Below are 17062 nucleotides of genomic sequence, written 5' to 3'. Positions count from 1 at the left end.
TAAATGCGCTGTCAGCTGTGGACATTATATAGACAGGATGCACCTGAGCCCAATTTTGATTCCAAAGCAAAGGGTCTGAATACTTACGTAAATAAGGTATCTGTTTTTTACATTTAGTAAATTTGCAGAAATGTCAAAAAACCTGTTTTCACTTTGTCATTATGGGGTAGTGTGTGTAGATTGAGGAGGAAATTGTTTTATTTAATCCGTTTTAGAATAAGGCTGTAACGTATCAAAATGTGGAAAAAGTCAAGGGGTCTGAATACTTTCCAAATGCACTGTATTGTCATATTTCTGAGGTGGACTGACAGGTTGATTAGGGTCATTTTCATTAGGACACACAATGGAAAACAAAAATGAGCTTTTCTTATTGGACGAGTCTAAGTAGTCCCTCCCTATTTCAGGCTGTTTTCTTCAGTTTGGTGCCTAATGAACACGACTTTGTTTCAGTAAGGATGCATGAAGGAACAGAGACCATCGACCTGTTAAAGTAGATAGCTAATGGAGGAAACCCAACCAATCAAAAATTCAGTAGTGTTTGCAACTTCCTGACATCCCACAAGTTTTCCTCATGAGCTTTGGTTAGGGCTGAATATAATTACCTTTGACACTGAAATATGACACTGTGTGTCTGTGTGCCCGTGCGTGTGTGTGTGCGTACATGCATGTGTGCGTTCATGCATGCCAAACTTGGTTAAATACTTTTGAAATCATTATAAATACGTTAGCTGGGTTTTGAGATTGCCTGGCACAATGGAACCAATAGAATAGACACAAAAGTGCAAACTGCACCTTCTGCACTTGAAGTAGGCTAAAGCAAATGCTAAAAGTATTTGAAGGGTTTCAAATAGTATTTGAACCCAGGTGCCCAGGCATGCTCGTCTGTGTTTGGCACTACAGATTAAAATGTGATTGATATAATCCGGTTCCATGTATGTTCCCCTCAAGGCACGTACTCTGAGTGAAGATCTAACCCCAAGAATATTTCCCAAATGAAGCTAGTGAAGTTAGAAAGCAATTTACAGCATTAAATCCGCTGCCACTGTTATTGTATTTTTGGGGGTGAAGCATTAGTGAATTGAAAAGGAATAAGATAACCACGAACACTTTGATGTATTACTTCTATGTCTGAATCCCACATGGCACTCTATTCCCTATTTAGTGCAAGACCTATGGGTTCTGGTCAAAAGTAGTGCACTTTATAGAGATAGGGTGCCATTTGGGACGATACATAAATCTAGACGGCAGTGAATAATCAGATAGGATAGAAGCTGATTCATTGAAGAGAAGGAAGAAGCTTTTATTCACTGAAAATAGGATCCATTGTTCTTTCTAAGGAAACTTTATTGAGTAGTTTTATATGTAGGCTTCTACTATACCTGTAGAGTCCCTAAACACTACAGCTATAGTGGCATCCAAAGAAATACATTCGGCAAAAAAAGAAACGTTCCTTTTTCAGGACCCTGTCTTTCAAAAATAATCCATAAAAATCCAAATAGCTTCACAGATCTTCATTGTAAAGGGTGTAAACAATTAATGAACATGCACCTGTGGAACAGTCGTTAAGACACTAACAGCTTACAGACGGTAGGTATTTAAGGTCACAGCCATGAAAACTTAGGACACTAAATAGGCCTTAATACTGACTAAATAGGCCTTTTATACTGAAACACACCAAAAGAAAGATGCCCAGGGTGCCTGCTCATCTGCGTGAACGTGCCTTAGGCATGCAAGGAGGCATGAGGACTGCAGATGTGGCCAGGGCAATAAATTGCATTGTCTGTACTGTGAGACGCCTAAGACAGCGCTACAGGGAGACAGGACGGACAGCTGATCGTCCTCGTAGTGGCAGACCACATGTAACAACACCTGCACAGGATTGGTACATCAGAACATCACACCTGTGGGACAGGTGCAGGATGGCAACAACAACTGCAGAGTTACACCAGGAATGCACAATCCCTCCATCTGTGCTCAGTCTGTCCGCAATAGGCTGAGAGAGGCTGGACAGGACTTTTAGGTCTGTTGTAAGGCAGGTCCTCACCAGATATCACCGGCTACAACGTTGCCTATGGGCACAAACCCACCATAGCTGAACCAGACAGGACTGGTAAAAAGTGCTCTTCACTGACGAGTTGCGGTTTTGTCTCACCAGGGGTGATGGTCAGATTGCCGTTTATGGTCGAAGGAATGAGCATTACACCGAGGCCTGTACTCCGGAGCGGGTTCGATTTGGAGGTGTAGGGTCCATCATGGTCTGGGGCGGTGTGTAACAGCATCATCGGACTGAGCTTGTTGTCATTACAGGCAATCTCAACACTATGCGTCACAGGGAAGACTTAATCCTCCCTCATGTGGTACTCTTCCTGCTGGCTCATCCTGACATGACCCTCCAGCATGGCAATGACACCAGCCATACTGCTCGTTCTGAGCGTGACTTCCTGCAAGAACGGAATATCTATGGCCATGGCCATCGAATAGCCCGGATCTCACGTCTGGGACCTGTTGGATCGGAGGGTGAGGGCTAGTAGGGCCATTCCCCCCAGAAATGTCCAGGAACTTGCAGGTGCCTTGGTGGAAGAGTGGGGTAACATCTCACAGCAAGAACTGGCAAATCTGATGCAGTCACTGAGGAGGAGATGCACTGCAGTACTTAATGCAGCTGGTGGCCACACCAGATACTGACTGTTACTTTTGATTTTGACCCCCCCCCCCGCCCTTTGTTCAGGGACACATTATTCATGTCTGTGGAACTTGCTCAGTTTATGTCTCAGTTGTTGAATCTTATTTTGTTCATGCGAATATTTACAACATGTTAAGTTTGCTGAAAATAAACGCAGTTGACAGTGCGAGGACGTTTATTTTTTTGCTGAGTTTAGAATCAAGATTCTGTTTCTATGGTGGCAGCTATAACAAGTTTGAAGTGGCCTGTGCTTACACATTTGGTACAAATCAAGGATTATGCCACGCCTCCAATAGCAAGGTATTGCCAGGTGTACAGGGTGAAAGAGGGTAGGAGGGAGCATGTGTTTGCTCTGGAGCACTAGAGTGACAAGTGATTCAGATGGCCATGCAAAATCAGGGAGGTATATAGTATAGAGGTAGCCTGGTTCCCAGATATGTTTGTGCTGTATAGCCTTACAGCCTTACGCACATGCATATATGGGACCAGGCTAGAGTAGTAGTGTTGGGGATCTTTACTTGCAATGACTGTGATATGGTTGTCTTACTTACCTTAGTTAAATGCACTGACTGTAAGTTGCTCTGACTAAAATGTCAAATGTAATCCTAGGTCTTCCTCATGACATGATATTCTCTCTGTAAACCAATAAGGAAACTGTAGTTTTGAGCATGTGTAGGAATGTATTCTTTCTCTGATTTTCTGCCCAAACTCTGTATGCCATGGGCTCTCCAACCTTGTTCCTGCAGCTACCCAGTGCATAATTTGGGAAACCAAGTGAAATCTGTTCAGCAACATCGATAGTAACATGTTTTCTCCACAAAACCCATGTCATTTAACTGTAGACAGCCCCTCTATATTTTTTGTTGTACTTTGGACCCCTGATAGCCAATTGGTAGTCCCATCGCTGGAACTCCCGTGTGGACTTAGGAGAGGCGAAGGTCGAAAGCCATGCGTCCTCCAAAACACGACCCTGCCAAGCCGGACTGCTTCTTGACACACTGCTCGCTTAACCCAGAAGCCAGCGGCACCATTGCGTCAGCGGAAACACCATACAACTCCAAAGTCAGCGTGCATGTGCCCGGCCCACCACAAGGAGTTGCTAGACCGCAATGGGAAAAGGACATCCCGCCCTGCCAAACCCTCCCCGGAGACGCTGGGACAATTGTGCACCACCTCATGGGTCTCCCGGTTGTGGCTGGCTGCGATACAGCCTGGTTTTGAACCCGGGTCTGTAGTGATGCCTCATGCACTGAGATGCAGTGCCTTAGAATGCTGCGCAACCCGGGAGGCCCAGCCCCTCTCTCTGTGCTCTTGAGAAAGGAATAAAGGAGAGAGGGGAGAAGATTACTTTATTAGGTCAGTGCACTACTTTCACGTGTCGATGTTGGTTTATTATTTTGTTTTGGAGTTTCACTGAAATAAAGATGTGGAACTCTACACACGTGCCTTGGTCCATCTCTCCTCACAATTGTGACAGGATCAAGCAGCGTGTGACAGAGGTAGTTTTGGACCTGGGAAGAAACGTTGTGAGGTTGTGAGACCCTTCCTTGGAAGGCGACATAAAGGAAGGTGGAAGGACAGCGATGACGCCGGGGACCGTGGCCACAGAAACCCCAAGATTTTTTGGGGGGGGCACAAGGGGTGGTCACAAGGGGTCGTCACATGGGGTGGTCGGCGGAGCAGCGGAGAGTGGAAGAGCGGGTCATCAGTCCGGTGCCATCTGTGCCAGCTCACCGTGAAGAGCCAGAGACCGTCAGGGAGTTGATGGAGAAGTTGGGAGAGATGAGAGAAATGTTGTGTAGGTGTGTTCTGCACGGCATCCGACCTGAAGAGCCTGTCAACAGTCTGGTGAGTCCTGTGCCAGTTCTCCGCACCCTTCCTGAAGTGCGTGTCACCAGTCCGGTGCCACCTGTGCCGGATCCTCGCACCTGGCCTCCAGTGCGTCTCCCCTGCCCGGTACTTCCGGTGCCAGCTCCAAGGCTGGTGTCTTCCTCTGCGGCGGTGCCCAGTCCAGGCACGGCGTCCAGTCCAACTCCAAGGTTGGAGCCTTCCTCTGCGCCGATGCCCAGTCCTAGCACGGCGTCCAGTCCCGCTCCAAGGCCGGAGCCTTCCTCTGCGCCAGTGCCCAGTCCAGGCACGGCGGCCAGCCCAGCTCCACGGCCGGAGCCTTCCTCTGCGCCGGCGGCCAGCCCAGCTCCACTGCCGGAGCCTTCCTCTGCGCCGGTGCCCAGTCAAGGCACGGTGTCCAGTCACGCTCCAGGGCAGGAGCCTTCCTCTGCGCCGGTGCTCAGTCCAGGCACGGCGTCCAGTCCAGCTCCAAGGTTGGAGCCTTCCTCTGCGCCGATGCCCAGTCCTAGCACGGCGTCCAGTCCCGCTCCAAGGCTGGAGCCTTCCTCTGCGCCAGTGCCCAGTCCAGGCACGGCGGCCAGCCCAGCTCCACGGCCGGAGCCTTCCTCTGCGCCTGGGTGTCCAATCCAGGCACAGTATCCAGTCCAGCTCCAAGGCCGGAGCCTTCCTCTGCGCCACTGCCCAGTCCAGGCACAGCGTCCAACCCAGCTCCAGAGCCAGAGCCCTCTGGTCCAGGCACGGCGTTCAGCCCGACGTCATGGCCGGAGCCTTCCTCTGCGATGGTGCCCAGTCCAGGCACAGCGTTCAGCCCGGTGCCATGGCCGGATCCCGGGTCTGGGGGGGGGGCTACGACCCGCACAGGAGCCAACACTAGACACCCCCCTAACCCCCCCATTTGGTTTCAGGTTTTGTGGCCGGAGTCCGCATCTTTGGGGGAGGAGGGGGGGGGGGGGGTACTGTCACGCCCTGAACCTTGATTTTCTATGGTGTAGTAGGTCAGGGCGTGACTAGGGGGTGCTCTAGTTCAATATTTCTATGTTGGTGTTTTGTATGGTTCCCAATTTTAGGCAGCTGGTAATCGTTGCCTCTAATTGGGGATCATATTTAGGTAGCCATTTTTCCCACCTGTATTTGTGGGATATTGTTTGTGTGTGTGCTAGTTTCACGACTTATGTTACTTGTTTATTTTTTATTTTTTTTAAGTTTCACTGACTTGCGAAAGTATTCGGCCCCCTTGAACTTTGCGACCTTTTGCCACATTTCAGGCTTCAAACATAAAGATATAAAACTGTATTTTTTTGTGAAGAATCAACAACAAGTGGGACACAATCATGAAGTGGAACGACATTTATTGGATATTTCAAACCTTTTTAACAAATCAAAAACTGAAAAATTGGGCGTGCAAAATTATTCAGCCCCCTTAAGTTAATACTTTGTAGCGCCACCTTTTGCTGTGATTACAGCTGTAAGTCGCTTGGGGTATGTCTCTATCAGTTTTGCACATCGAGAGACTGACATTTTTTCCCATTCCTCCTTGCAAAACAGCTCGAGCTCAGTGAGGTTGGATGGAGACAATTTGTGAACAGAAGTTTTCAGTTCTTTCCACAGATTCTCGATTGGATTCAGGTCTGGACTTTGACTTGGCCATTCTAACACCTGGATATGTTTATTTTTGAACCATCCCATTGTGGATTTTGCTTTATGTTTTGGATCATTGTCTTGTTGGAAGACAAATCTCCGTCCCAGTCTCAGGTCTTTTGCAGACTCCATCAGGTTTTCTTCCAGAATGGTCCTGTATTTGGCTCCATCCATCTTCCCATCAATTTTAACCATCTTCCCTGTCCCTGCTGAAGAAAAGCAGGCCCAAACCATGATGCTGCCACCACCATGTTTGACAGTGGGGATGGTGTGTTCAGGGTGATGAGCTGTGTTGCTTTTACGCCAAACATAACATTTTGCATTGTTGCCAAAAAGTTCAATTTTGGTTTCATCTGACCAGAGCACCTTCTTCCACGTTTGGTGTGTCTCCCAGGTGGCTTGTGGCAAACTTTAAACAACACTTCTTATGGATATCTTTAAGAAATGGCTTTCTTCTTGCCACTCTTCCATAAAGGCCAGATTTGTGCAATATACGACTGATTGTTGTCCTATGGACAGAGTCTCCCACCACAGCTGTAGATCTCTGCGGTTCATCCAGAGTGATCATGGGCCTCTTGGTTGCATCTCTGATCAGTCTTCTCCTTGTATGAGCTGAAAGTTTAGAGGGACGGCCAGGTCTTGGTAGATTTGCAGTGGTCTGATACTCCTTCCATTTCAATATTATCGCTTGCACAGTGCTCCTTGGGATGTTTAAAGCTTGGGAAATATTTTTGTATCCAAATCCGGCTTTAAACTTCTTCACAACAGTATCTCGGACCTGCCTGGTGTGTTCCTTGTTCTTCATGATGCTCTCTGCGCTTTTAACGGACCTCTGAGACTATCACAGTGCAGGTGCATTTATACGGAGACTTGATTACACACAGGTGGATTGTATTTATCATCATTAGTTATTTAGGTCATCATTGGATCATTCAGAGATCCTCACTGAACATCTGGAGAGAGTTTGCTGCACTGAAAGTAAAGGGGCTGAATAATTTTGCACGCCCAATTTTTCAGTTTTTGGTTTGTTAAAAAAGTTTGAAATATCCAATAAATGTCGTTCCACTTCATGATTGTGTCCCACTTGTTGTTGATTCTTCACAAAAAAATACAGTTTTACATCTTTATGTTTGAAGCCTGAAATGTGGCAAAAGGTCGCAAAGTTCAAGTGGGCCGAATACTTTCGCAAGGCACTGTATATATGAGATGAGTAATGTAGGGTTTGTAAACATATAAAAGTGACATTGTTTAAAGTGGCTAATGATACATGTATTACATACAGATGGCAAGATGCAGTAGATGGTATATACATATGAGATTAATAATGTAGGGTTTTTAAACATTATATTAAGTGGCATTGTTTAAAGTGGCCAGTGATACATTTTTTACATCAATTTTTCCATAATTAAAGTGGTTGGAGTTGAGTCAGTATGTTGGTAGCAGCCACTCAATGTTAGTGGTGGCTGTTTAACAGTCTGATGGCCTTGAGATAGAAGCTGTTTTTCATTCTCTCGGTCCCTGCTTTGATGCACCTGTACTGACCTCACCTTCTGGATGATAGTGGGGTGAACAGGCAGTAGCTCGGGTGGTTGTTGTCCTTGATGATCTTTATGGCCCTTCCTGTGACATTGGGTGGTGTAGGTGTCCTGGAGGGCAGGTAGTTTGCCCCCGGTGATGCGTTTTGCAGACCACACTACCCTCTGGAGAGCCTTACGGTTGTGGGTGGAGCAGTTGCCATACCAGGCGGTGATACAGCCCGACAGGATGCTCTCGATTGTGCATCTGGAAAAGTTAGTGAGTGCTTTTGGTGACAAGCCAAATTTCTTCAGCCTCCTGAGGTTGAAGAGGCGCTGCTGCGCCTTCTTCACCACGCTGTCTGTGTAGGTGGACCAATTCAGTTTGTTCGTGATGTGTACGCCGAGGAACTTAGAACTTACTACCCTCTCCACTACTGTCCTATTTATGTGGATTGGGGGGTGCTCCCTCTGCTGTTTCCTGAAGTCCACGATCATCTCTTTTGTTTTGTTGACGTTGAGTGTGATGTTATTTTCCTGACACCACACTCCGAGGGCCCTCACCTCCTCCCTGTAGGCCGTCTCGTCGTTGTTGGTAATCAAGTCTACCACTGTAGTGTCGTCTGCAAACTTGATGATTGAGTTGGAGGTGTGCATGGCCACGCAGTCGTGGGTGAACAGCGAGTACAGGAGAGGGCTCAGAATGCACCCTTGTGGGGCCCCAGTGTTGAGGATCAGTGGTGTGGAGATGTTGTTACCTACCCTCACCACCTGGGGGTGGCCCGTCAGGAAGTCCAGTACCCAGTTGCAAAGGGTGGGGTCGAGACCCAGGGTCTCGAGCTTGATGATGAGTTTGGAGGGTACTATGGTGTTAAATGCTGAGCTGTAGTCGATGAACAGCATTCTCACATAGGTATTCCTCTTGTCCAGGTGGGTTAGGGCAGTGTGCAGTGTGGTTGAGATTGCGTCGTCTGTGAACCTATTGGGGCTGTAAGCTAATTGGAGTGGGTCAGGGTGTCAGGTAGGGTGGAGGTGAAATGGTGAAATCAGATTGTTCGGACCAGCGTTGAACAGACCTGAGAGCGGGAGCTTCCTGTTTTAGTCTCTGTCTATAGGCAGGGAGCAACAAAATGGAGTCGTGGTTAGCTTTTCCGAAAGGAGGGCAGGGGAGGGCATTATATGCATATTGGAAGTTAGAATAACAATGATCAAGGGTTTTAACCAGCCCTGGTAGCACATTCGATATGCTGATAGAATTTAGGGAGTCTTGTTTTCAGATTAGTCTTGTTAAAATCCCCAGCTACAATGAATGCAGCCTTAGGATATGTGGTTTCCAGTTTACATAGAGTCAAATAAAGTTTGTTGAGGGCCATCGATGTGTCGCTTGGGGGGGAATATATGTATAAATTGTCTTGGTAGATAATGCGGTCGACATTTGATTGTGAGGAATTCTAAATCAGGTGAACAGAAGGACTTGAGTTCCTGTAGGTTGTTATGATCACACCACGTCTCGTTAATCATAAAGCATACCCCCCCGCCCTTCTTCTTACCAGAAAGATGCTTGTTTCTGTCGGCGCGATGCATGAAGAAACCAGCTGGCTGTACCAACTCCGATAGCGTGTCTCGAGTGAGCCATGTTTCCGTGAAGCAAAGAACGTTACAGTCTTATGTCTTTCTTTAATGCTACCCTTGCTCGGGTTTCATCAACCTTGTTGTCAAGAGGCTGGACATTGGCGAGTAGTATGCTCGGGAGCGGTGCGCAATGTGCCCGTCTCCGGAGCCTGACCAGAAGACCGCTTCGTCTGTCTCTTTTACGGTGTCGTTGTTTTGGTTCGCTGGCTGGGATCCGATCCATTGTCCTGGGTGGTGGGCAAAACAGAGGATCCGCTTCGGGAAAGTCGTATTCCTGGTCATAATGATGGTGAGTTGACGTTGCTCTTATATCCAGTAGTTCCTCCCGACTGTATGTAATAAAACCTAAGATTACCTGGGGTACCAATGTAAGAAATAACATGTAAAAAAACAAAATACTGCATAGTTTCCTATGAATGCGAAGCGAGGTGCCGGAAGTGCCCATTCCTCCTGACAGAGCTGGTGTAACTGAGTCAGGTTTGAAGGTCTCCTTGCTCGCACACGCTTTTTCAGTTCTGCCCACACATTTTATATAGGATTGAGGTCAGGGCTTTGTGATGGCCACTCCAATACCTTGACTTTGTTGTCCTTAAGCCTTTTTGCCACAACTTTGGAACTATGTTTGGGGTCATTGTCCATTTGGAAGACCCATTTGCAACCTAGCTTTAACTTCCTGGCTGATGTCTTGAGATGTTGCTTCAATATATCCACATAATTTTCCATCCTCATGATGCCACCTATTTTGTGAAGTGAACCAGTCCCTCCTGCAGCAAAGCACCCCCACAACATGATGCTGCCACTCCCGTGCTTCACGGTTTGGATGGTGTTCTACTGCTTGCTAACCACCCCATTTTTCCTCCAAACATAATTATGGTCAAACAGTTCTATTTTTGTTTCATCAGACCAGAGGAAATTTCTCAAAAATGGATATAGATACGTTTGTACCTGTTTCCTCCAGCATCTTCACAGGGTCCTTTGCTGTTTTTCTGGGATTGATTTTCACTTTTCGCACCAAAGTACGTTCATCTCTAGGAGACAGAACGCGTCTCCTTCCTGAGCGGTATGACGCTGCGTGGTCCCATGGTGTTTATACTTGCGTACTATTGTTTGTACAGATCAATGTGGTACCTTCAGGCATTTGTAAATTGCTCCCAAGGATGAACGAGACTTGTGGAGGTCTACAATTTTTTTCTGGGGTCTTGGCTAATTCCTTTGATTTTCCCATCATGTCAAGGAAAGAGGCACTGAGTTTGAAGGTAGGCCTTAAAATACAGCCACAGGTACACTTCCAATTGACTCAAATTATGCCAATTAGCTTATCAGAATCTTCTGATGCCATGACATAATTTTCTGGTATTTTCCAAGCTGTTTAAAGCACAGTCAACTTAGTGTATGTAAAATTCTGACCCACTGGAATTGTAATACAGTGAATTATAAGTTAAATAATTGTTGGGAAAATTACTTGTGTCTTGCACAAAGTAGATGTCCTAAACGACTTGCCAAAACTACAGTTTTTTAACAAGAAATTTGTGGAGTGGTTGAAAAATAAGTTTTAATGACTCCATCCTACGTGTATGTAAACTTCTGACTTCGACTGTATGCTTAATGTAGAGTTATTTATGCCACTTGAGTTGGGATACATGTTTAGATTTTGAATACATTCTAAGGCTGCATGATGGGACTCTAATGATGATTTGGAAAAAAGTTGCATGATACGCATGATCTCTGATTTGTTATTGTGCCGGCTGCACACACTTCATCAGTCTCTCATTCACAATATGACAAGCACTAGATAATATTTTCAACAGGCCTCAGATATCCTGGTGGCAATTCCCCTTGTGTGGCGTAATGCCCCCTAAATAAATCCATGCCTTTTGCGGCCGCCCTTGGGCTGAATATAATGAATATAATTCCCTTCTCCTGGCTGCAATGCTCCAAAGCACCTCTCACTCACGTGGCTCTCTCAGATGCCCGTCACGTGATCATTTCAGCTAAGTAGGTTACAAGTGAATGAAGACAGACACATCCGGGATGCAACTGCGTGTGTCCCTCTTATCGAATTCCGAAGAGCATATTGGAGATGTTAGAAGTGTCCACATTTATCCTACTTTTCATCATTCATCAAGATGAGTCGGCCTAACGAACAGCAAAAGCACTAGCCTATGTCAATCTACTATTCCCCCATAGTACAAAAGTTGATCTATTCTTGTAGTCAACTTGTCCTTCTGTGCAATAAATGAATATTCCAAACATACTCGCATCAAAAAACCTTTTAAAAGCATTGAGGCTGATGTAACAGATCGGAACATTTAGCTTAAAATGTTGATAAACTATTAGGCTATTTCTTCACATTATAAGCGCAGCAATGCGTACACGGCATTAGGCTATAAATGCGAATATGACAAAATAAAATTAATTAGCAGTAATACACTGTTCTCGAAAGTAACAGCAAATGCAATTATGCATGTAATGCTGTATTTTTATGGTGAAAATTATCTTCCCCAAACTTGAAACTCACATGCAGCCTATGTACCAGTTAGGCTCTACACCGGTTATAAAGCAGATTAATGTGCTTAAGCTATTTGGCCACAATTGTGGTACAAACCTTATCAAAACATATAGGCCTATGGGCTAGGCTACATGAGGTGTGTGACTATGATTTGAAAAAGTCGCAATGCTCTGTTTCTTGCCTTACAAGCTGGGCATCATTCACAAGTGAAAATATATCATTCACAAGTGATAGACCAATATTGTCACCCCATCAGCCTCTTCTGAATTTAATGTTGTCTTTACATATACTAAATAATATATGTGGGTAATGATCATATTAATATTAGGACAGTTGATAAATAAATATAGTAGGCCTAGCCTATAGAAAGCTGATGGGATCATCCTCTTTTTAATAGAGGCTTTCAAAACTCTGTTTTCTCACGCAATTACATAGCCTATAGAATTGTTGTGCAACATGAGCTCATGGGCTCTCATTAAGTGTTTGATAAATATTTTTGAGTGATGAGTGGGACAATAGAGTCCCTAGTACCAGGCAGTTAGCAAGTCTGGTAGGCCACTAATGACCATCAGTAGAATCAGAGCTTAGAGAAGCCTAGTTACCGTCACGTGGAATTTGACCATGGTCATCATGACTCGGGACTGCTGGTGTGGCGGTAATAAGGTCACATTAACAGCCCTTGGCCTGCGTGCGTGCGTGTGTGTGTGTGTGGCGGTAACCTCTGTGTTAGCAATGAGCCTGACGGAACAGTTAATTTCTTCCCTTTTGTAGAGCCAAGCCGATGCGCACTACAAAGGCAGCAAACATGCCAAGAAGCTCAAAGTGCAAGAGACGCCTAAACATAAGACCCTGAAAAACAACAGCACACCCAGCCAGGACAGAGGAAAGAGATTCATGTCCTCCACCACCTCCTCTTCCTCCTCCAGTATCGCTGTCACTGCCTGCAGCTCTGAACAACCAGGTTAATAGCTCATCTTGTTTAAGGTTGAGTTCCAAATGGCACCCAATTCCCTCCATAGTGCATTACTTTTGACTAGAGCCCTATGTGGGCTCTGGTCAAAGGTAGTGCACTATATAGGGAATAGTGTACCATTTGGGACATGCCCATTGTCTACTCTGAATATTTATGCTGCATGCTCTATACAGCCATTGTCTTATTGGTCTTTGTCTCAAGCGTTTGGACTTGTGATGATAAGTGTGTTTGTGAATGTGTGTATGTGCTTCTCTGTGTGTTATTGTTATACCTCAGCTTAGAGGAGCTTGTGAACATGTGTCAGGGTCATTTGAATGTGCTGCCTACATCAATGTGCCGCGTTGGATTGCTAAAGTCACTGACCTATGAAAATGGTGTTGGATTGCATACCCATTGATCTGAGTTGGGAATGGTAGGCTACGCTACCACCTGGGCTGTTGCTTGGTTTAATGATAGATGTATTCGTGCTGGATAAGTAGTGGTGGATCCCAATATCAATAATTTGTTATGATATCGATATGAGCAAGGCATATTGTGAATAAGTTTAACCCCGCCACAACTTAGGGATGTGGCTGGATAAATGTAAGCACCTGCAAATTCATAGACAAAGCTATGGATACAGGGAATGACCATCCATGATATCAACATTATAGGCAAAGTGGCCATCAACAGTTACATTGTTTACAAACAATGGAGTAAAACAAGCTTATATTTTGGGTTCTGATCGGTCACGACAGTTGAATTAAGCTCATGTGGCATTCAGAATTTACTGTGTATTCTTAAAGAATCAATGGATATATATCATTCATTTATGTACCAATTGCAGATTGCCTGTAAAAAAATATATATAAAAAAAAAGCACCAATCATCATGTGTACGGTCTGTTCCTCCGCAGGTCAGCTCAAATTTACTGGCTAATTCATAGTCATGAAAAGGAAGAAATCGGTCCAAAATGGGGAGTCTGACTCATCAATCCTGAACAGATGGAAGTCAGATGACGTTAGGTTTGATTAAGGTTAGATAAAACCATAGAGGGAGTCTTCTCTTATGGTAACAACGGCATGTATCAACCTTACAGACATGCAATTCAGACTAGTTTAATACCTTCGAATACATGCAATTCAGACTAGTTTGAGAGAGAAAAGGCTCTCAACTCATTCATTCAATTGATCGCAGATTGCGTGCATCAATGCCAATTCTGTGGCCTGTCGTGGTCAAGCGGTCTAAGCCGCTGCCTCCAGAATACAGCCACTGTATCCGTGCAAGCGAGGTTTCGAGCTAGTGTACTATCTAATAAAACACACACACCAAAAAAGCCCAATACCCCTGCTTACTAACTCTGTAGCACAACACTTTGTTAAGTGGGTTATGAGGTGGTTTAACTGTTGTATCTGTTTGATTTTCAGTTAAAATAGGGTTACATCCAAACAATCTCTACCCCATGGCGTCTTCAAAATCGTTTTTCCCAGCTGCTGGCCTGGCATTAGCGCCCTCATCTATCCTGTGTAAACCTCTGTGTGAGCCCACACCTGCCAGTCCGGCCCCAGAGATGTCAAAGCCCACCCTCACTAAACCAACCCCAGTGCCTGCTGTGCCTGCTGTGCCTGCTGCCCCCGCCCCGTGCAAGCACTCCGACGAATCAGAGGAGGAGAAGGCCAAGAAGCTTCTCTACTGTTCGTTATGTAAAGTGGCCGTCAACTCCCTCTCCCAGCTTGACGCCCACAACACAGGTTGGCTAAATGGAATCTACTAGTTGCTAATTGTTCATGTGAAACTTTGGCTATGGTTCATATACTGTACATATAATGTAATAATATATGTATTGTCTGGGGAGGTGTAATTTCTGTCCACCTATGGGATGTGCCCCTTTTGGCTCAAGAGCACCCTTTATACGTGACGAATAGCCTCTTTAATTTGCTTGCTTGTTATTCCACATCCTTACCAGGTTCCAAGCACAAAACGATGCTGGAGGCGAGGGATGGAGCAGGGCCCATCAAAGCCTATCCCAGGCCAGGGGCTAAGCTCAAGGTCCAGGCCACCATCACAAAAGGCTCTGGCCTGCAGAATAAGATGTTTCACTGCGAAATCTGTGATGTCCACGTCAACTCAGAAATCCAGCTCAAACAGGTAAAGAAATAGACAATTACAGACAATCTCAACATTTATTCATTGAATTGATCACAAATCCAAAATAATACATTTTACCTCTGTACAAGAAGTGGATTGAGTTGGCAGAACAATTGCCTCAGTGTGTGTGCAACACAACACTCCGTCTTTGTCACAAAATCCTGTACCGCGGTATAGTTTTTTATTTCTACAACTTTTTGTGTATGTGCCATGCCATTGCCTGTGTAGTCAAATTACATTTGAAATGTCTCTTGCAAAGTTGATCATATGAAGTCTCTAATTCATAGAATATGGCCTCCATGAGTCAAACACTAGGCTTTTATATTTTTCTCCCACAGGTATCTCATAATTACACTGTCAATCTCCAACAAAATTAGCAGTTAATAACTTCACATTTATAATGAACAGGCCTAAGGCATGGGTTGTCATTTTTTGGATGGCCGCAGTATGTGCAGGCTTTTGTTCCAAATGTTAAAAAACCTGATAAACTAGTCTTGATTTAAAATGTATTATTTCAATCAATCATGTGTTAGTACTGGGCTGGAATAAAAGCCTGCACATACTGCGACCCTGTAAGACCAGAGCTTCCCATCGCTGAGATATGTCCTACAATCAACTAGATCAAACTGATTAGCTCTGAAGAAATACGAAATCAGTGCCAGTTTTAGTGATTTGCTTACGTCGGCCATATTGAGTTTGTATATACACTATGTTTCAACTGAGTATGAACGACTTTGAAAGGTAATATTTCATGCGCCTACAGGACTTATGTCAACCCTTTTTTGTACTTGTTTCAGCACATTTCCAGTCGGAGGCACAAAGACCGAGTGGCCGGGAAACCCTTGAAGCCCAAATACAGTCCTTACAGCAAGCAGCAACACAGCACCGCCACACTAGAAGTAAGGCAGTATTATCATCAGTCATTTTCCTCAGTTTTGGTGGAGATTTGTCAAATCTACACTGAGTGCACAAAACATTAAGAACACGGCAGGTAGCCTGGTGGGTAGGAGCTTTTGCCTGTAACCGAAAGGTTGTTGGATCAAATCCCCAAGTTGACAAGGTAAAAATCTGTCATTCTGCCCCTGATCAAGGCAGTTAACCCACTTTTCCCCGTGCGCCGATGACATGGATGTTGATTAAAGCAGCCCCCCGCACCTCTCTGACTCAGAGGGGTTGGGTTAAATGTGGAAGACGTATTTCAGTTGAATGCATTCAGTTGTTCAACTGACTAACTATTTCTTTTCCACCTTCCTTGTCAGATATATGTATATAGGTGGCAGGGAAGTCAGGCGCAGGAGAGTCAAACGGAGTGTAAAATTGAGTCTTTTAATAAATGTCCAAGTAACATGCTCCATAACACTAAATAGAAAAATGAATATAAACAATTATGGGTACAAAGACCCGTCGCGCAGCTATACAAAAAACACTACACTGACAATAAACAATCTCTGACAAAGACATGAGGGGAAACAGAGGGTTAAATACACAACAGGTAATGAATGGGATTGAAAACAGGTGTGTGGGAAGACAAGACAAAACCAATGGAAAATGAAAAATGGATCAATGATGGCTAGAAGACCGGTGACGTCGAACGCCGAGCACCGCCCGAACAAGGAGAGGCAACGACTTCGGCAGAAGTCGTGACATTCCTAATACCCCACCTTCCACCTTTCCACCTTCCTTTTGCCCTCAGAACAACTTCAATTCGGCAGGGCATGGCCTCTACAAGGTGTCGAAAGCGTTCCATAGGGATGCTAGCCCATGTTGACTCCAATGCTTCCGACAGTTGTGTCAAGTTGGCTGGATGTCCTTTGGGTGGTGAATCAGTCTTGATACACATGGGAAACTGTTGTGTGTGAAAAACCCAGCAGTGTTGCAGTTCTTGACACACTCACACCGGTGCGCCTGGCATGTACTACCACACACCGTCCAAAGGCACTTCAATATTTTGTCTTGCACATTCACCCTCTGAATGGCACACATACACAATCCATGTCTCAATAATCTCAAGGTTTAAAAATCCTTATTTAACCTGTCTACTACACTTCATCTACACTGATTGAAGTAGATTTAACAAGTGACATCAATAAGGTAGCATAGCTTTCACCTTGATTCAGCTGGTCAGTCTGTCATGCAAA

General features: G+C 45.1%; 1 protein-coding gene across 2 annotated transcripts in view; it reads left to right on the top strand.

Moving 5' to 3' along the window:
* Nucleotides 1-17062, top strand: part of LOC110527600 (zinc finger protein 385B) — a 143899-nt gene that overhangs the window by 124740 nt on the left and 2097 nt on the right. For both annotated transcript variants that reach the window (XM_021608989.2, XM_021608990.2), the window contains 4 exons: nt 12596-12785; nt 14204-14527; nt 14743-14924; nt 15722-15823. In XM_021608989.2, coding sequence (XP_021464664.2) covers nt 12596-12785; nt 14204-14527; nt 14743-14924; nt 15722-15823 — 798 coding nt within the window. The remainder of the gene's footprint in view (nt 1-12595; nt 12786-14203; nt 14528-14742; nt 14925-15721; nt 15824-17062) is intronic.

The sequence above is a fragment of the Oncorhynchus mykiss genome, chromosome 7, assembly GCF_013265735.2.
Source record: "Oncorhynchus mykiss isolate Arlee chromosome 7, USDA_OmykA_1.1, whole genome shotgun sequence".
In the NCBI taxonomy this organism is placed as follows: Eukaryota; Metazoa; Chordata; class Actinopteri; order Salmoniformes; family Salmonidae; genus Oncorhynchus; species Oncorhynchus mykiss.
The sequence above is the reverse complement of the archived record's forward strand: the minus strand, read 5'-3'. Positions and strand labels throughout refer to the sequence as shown.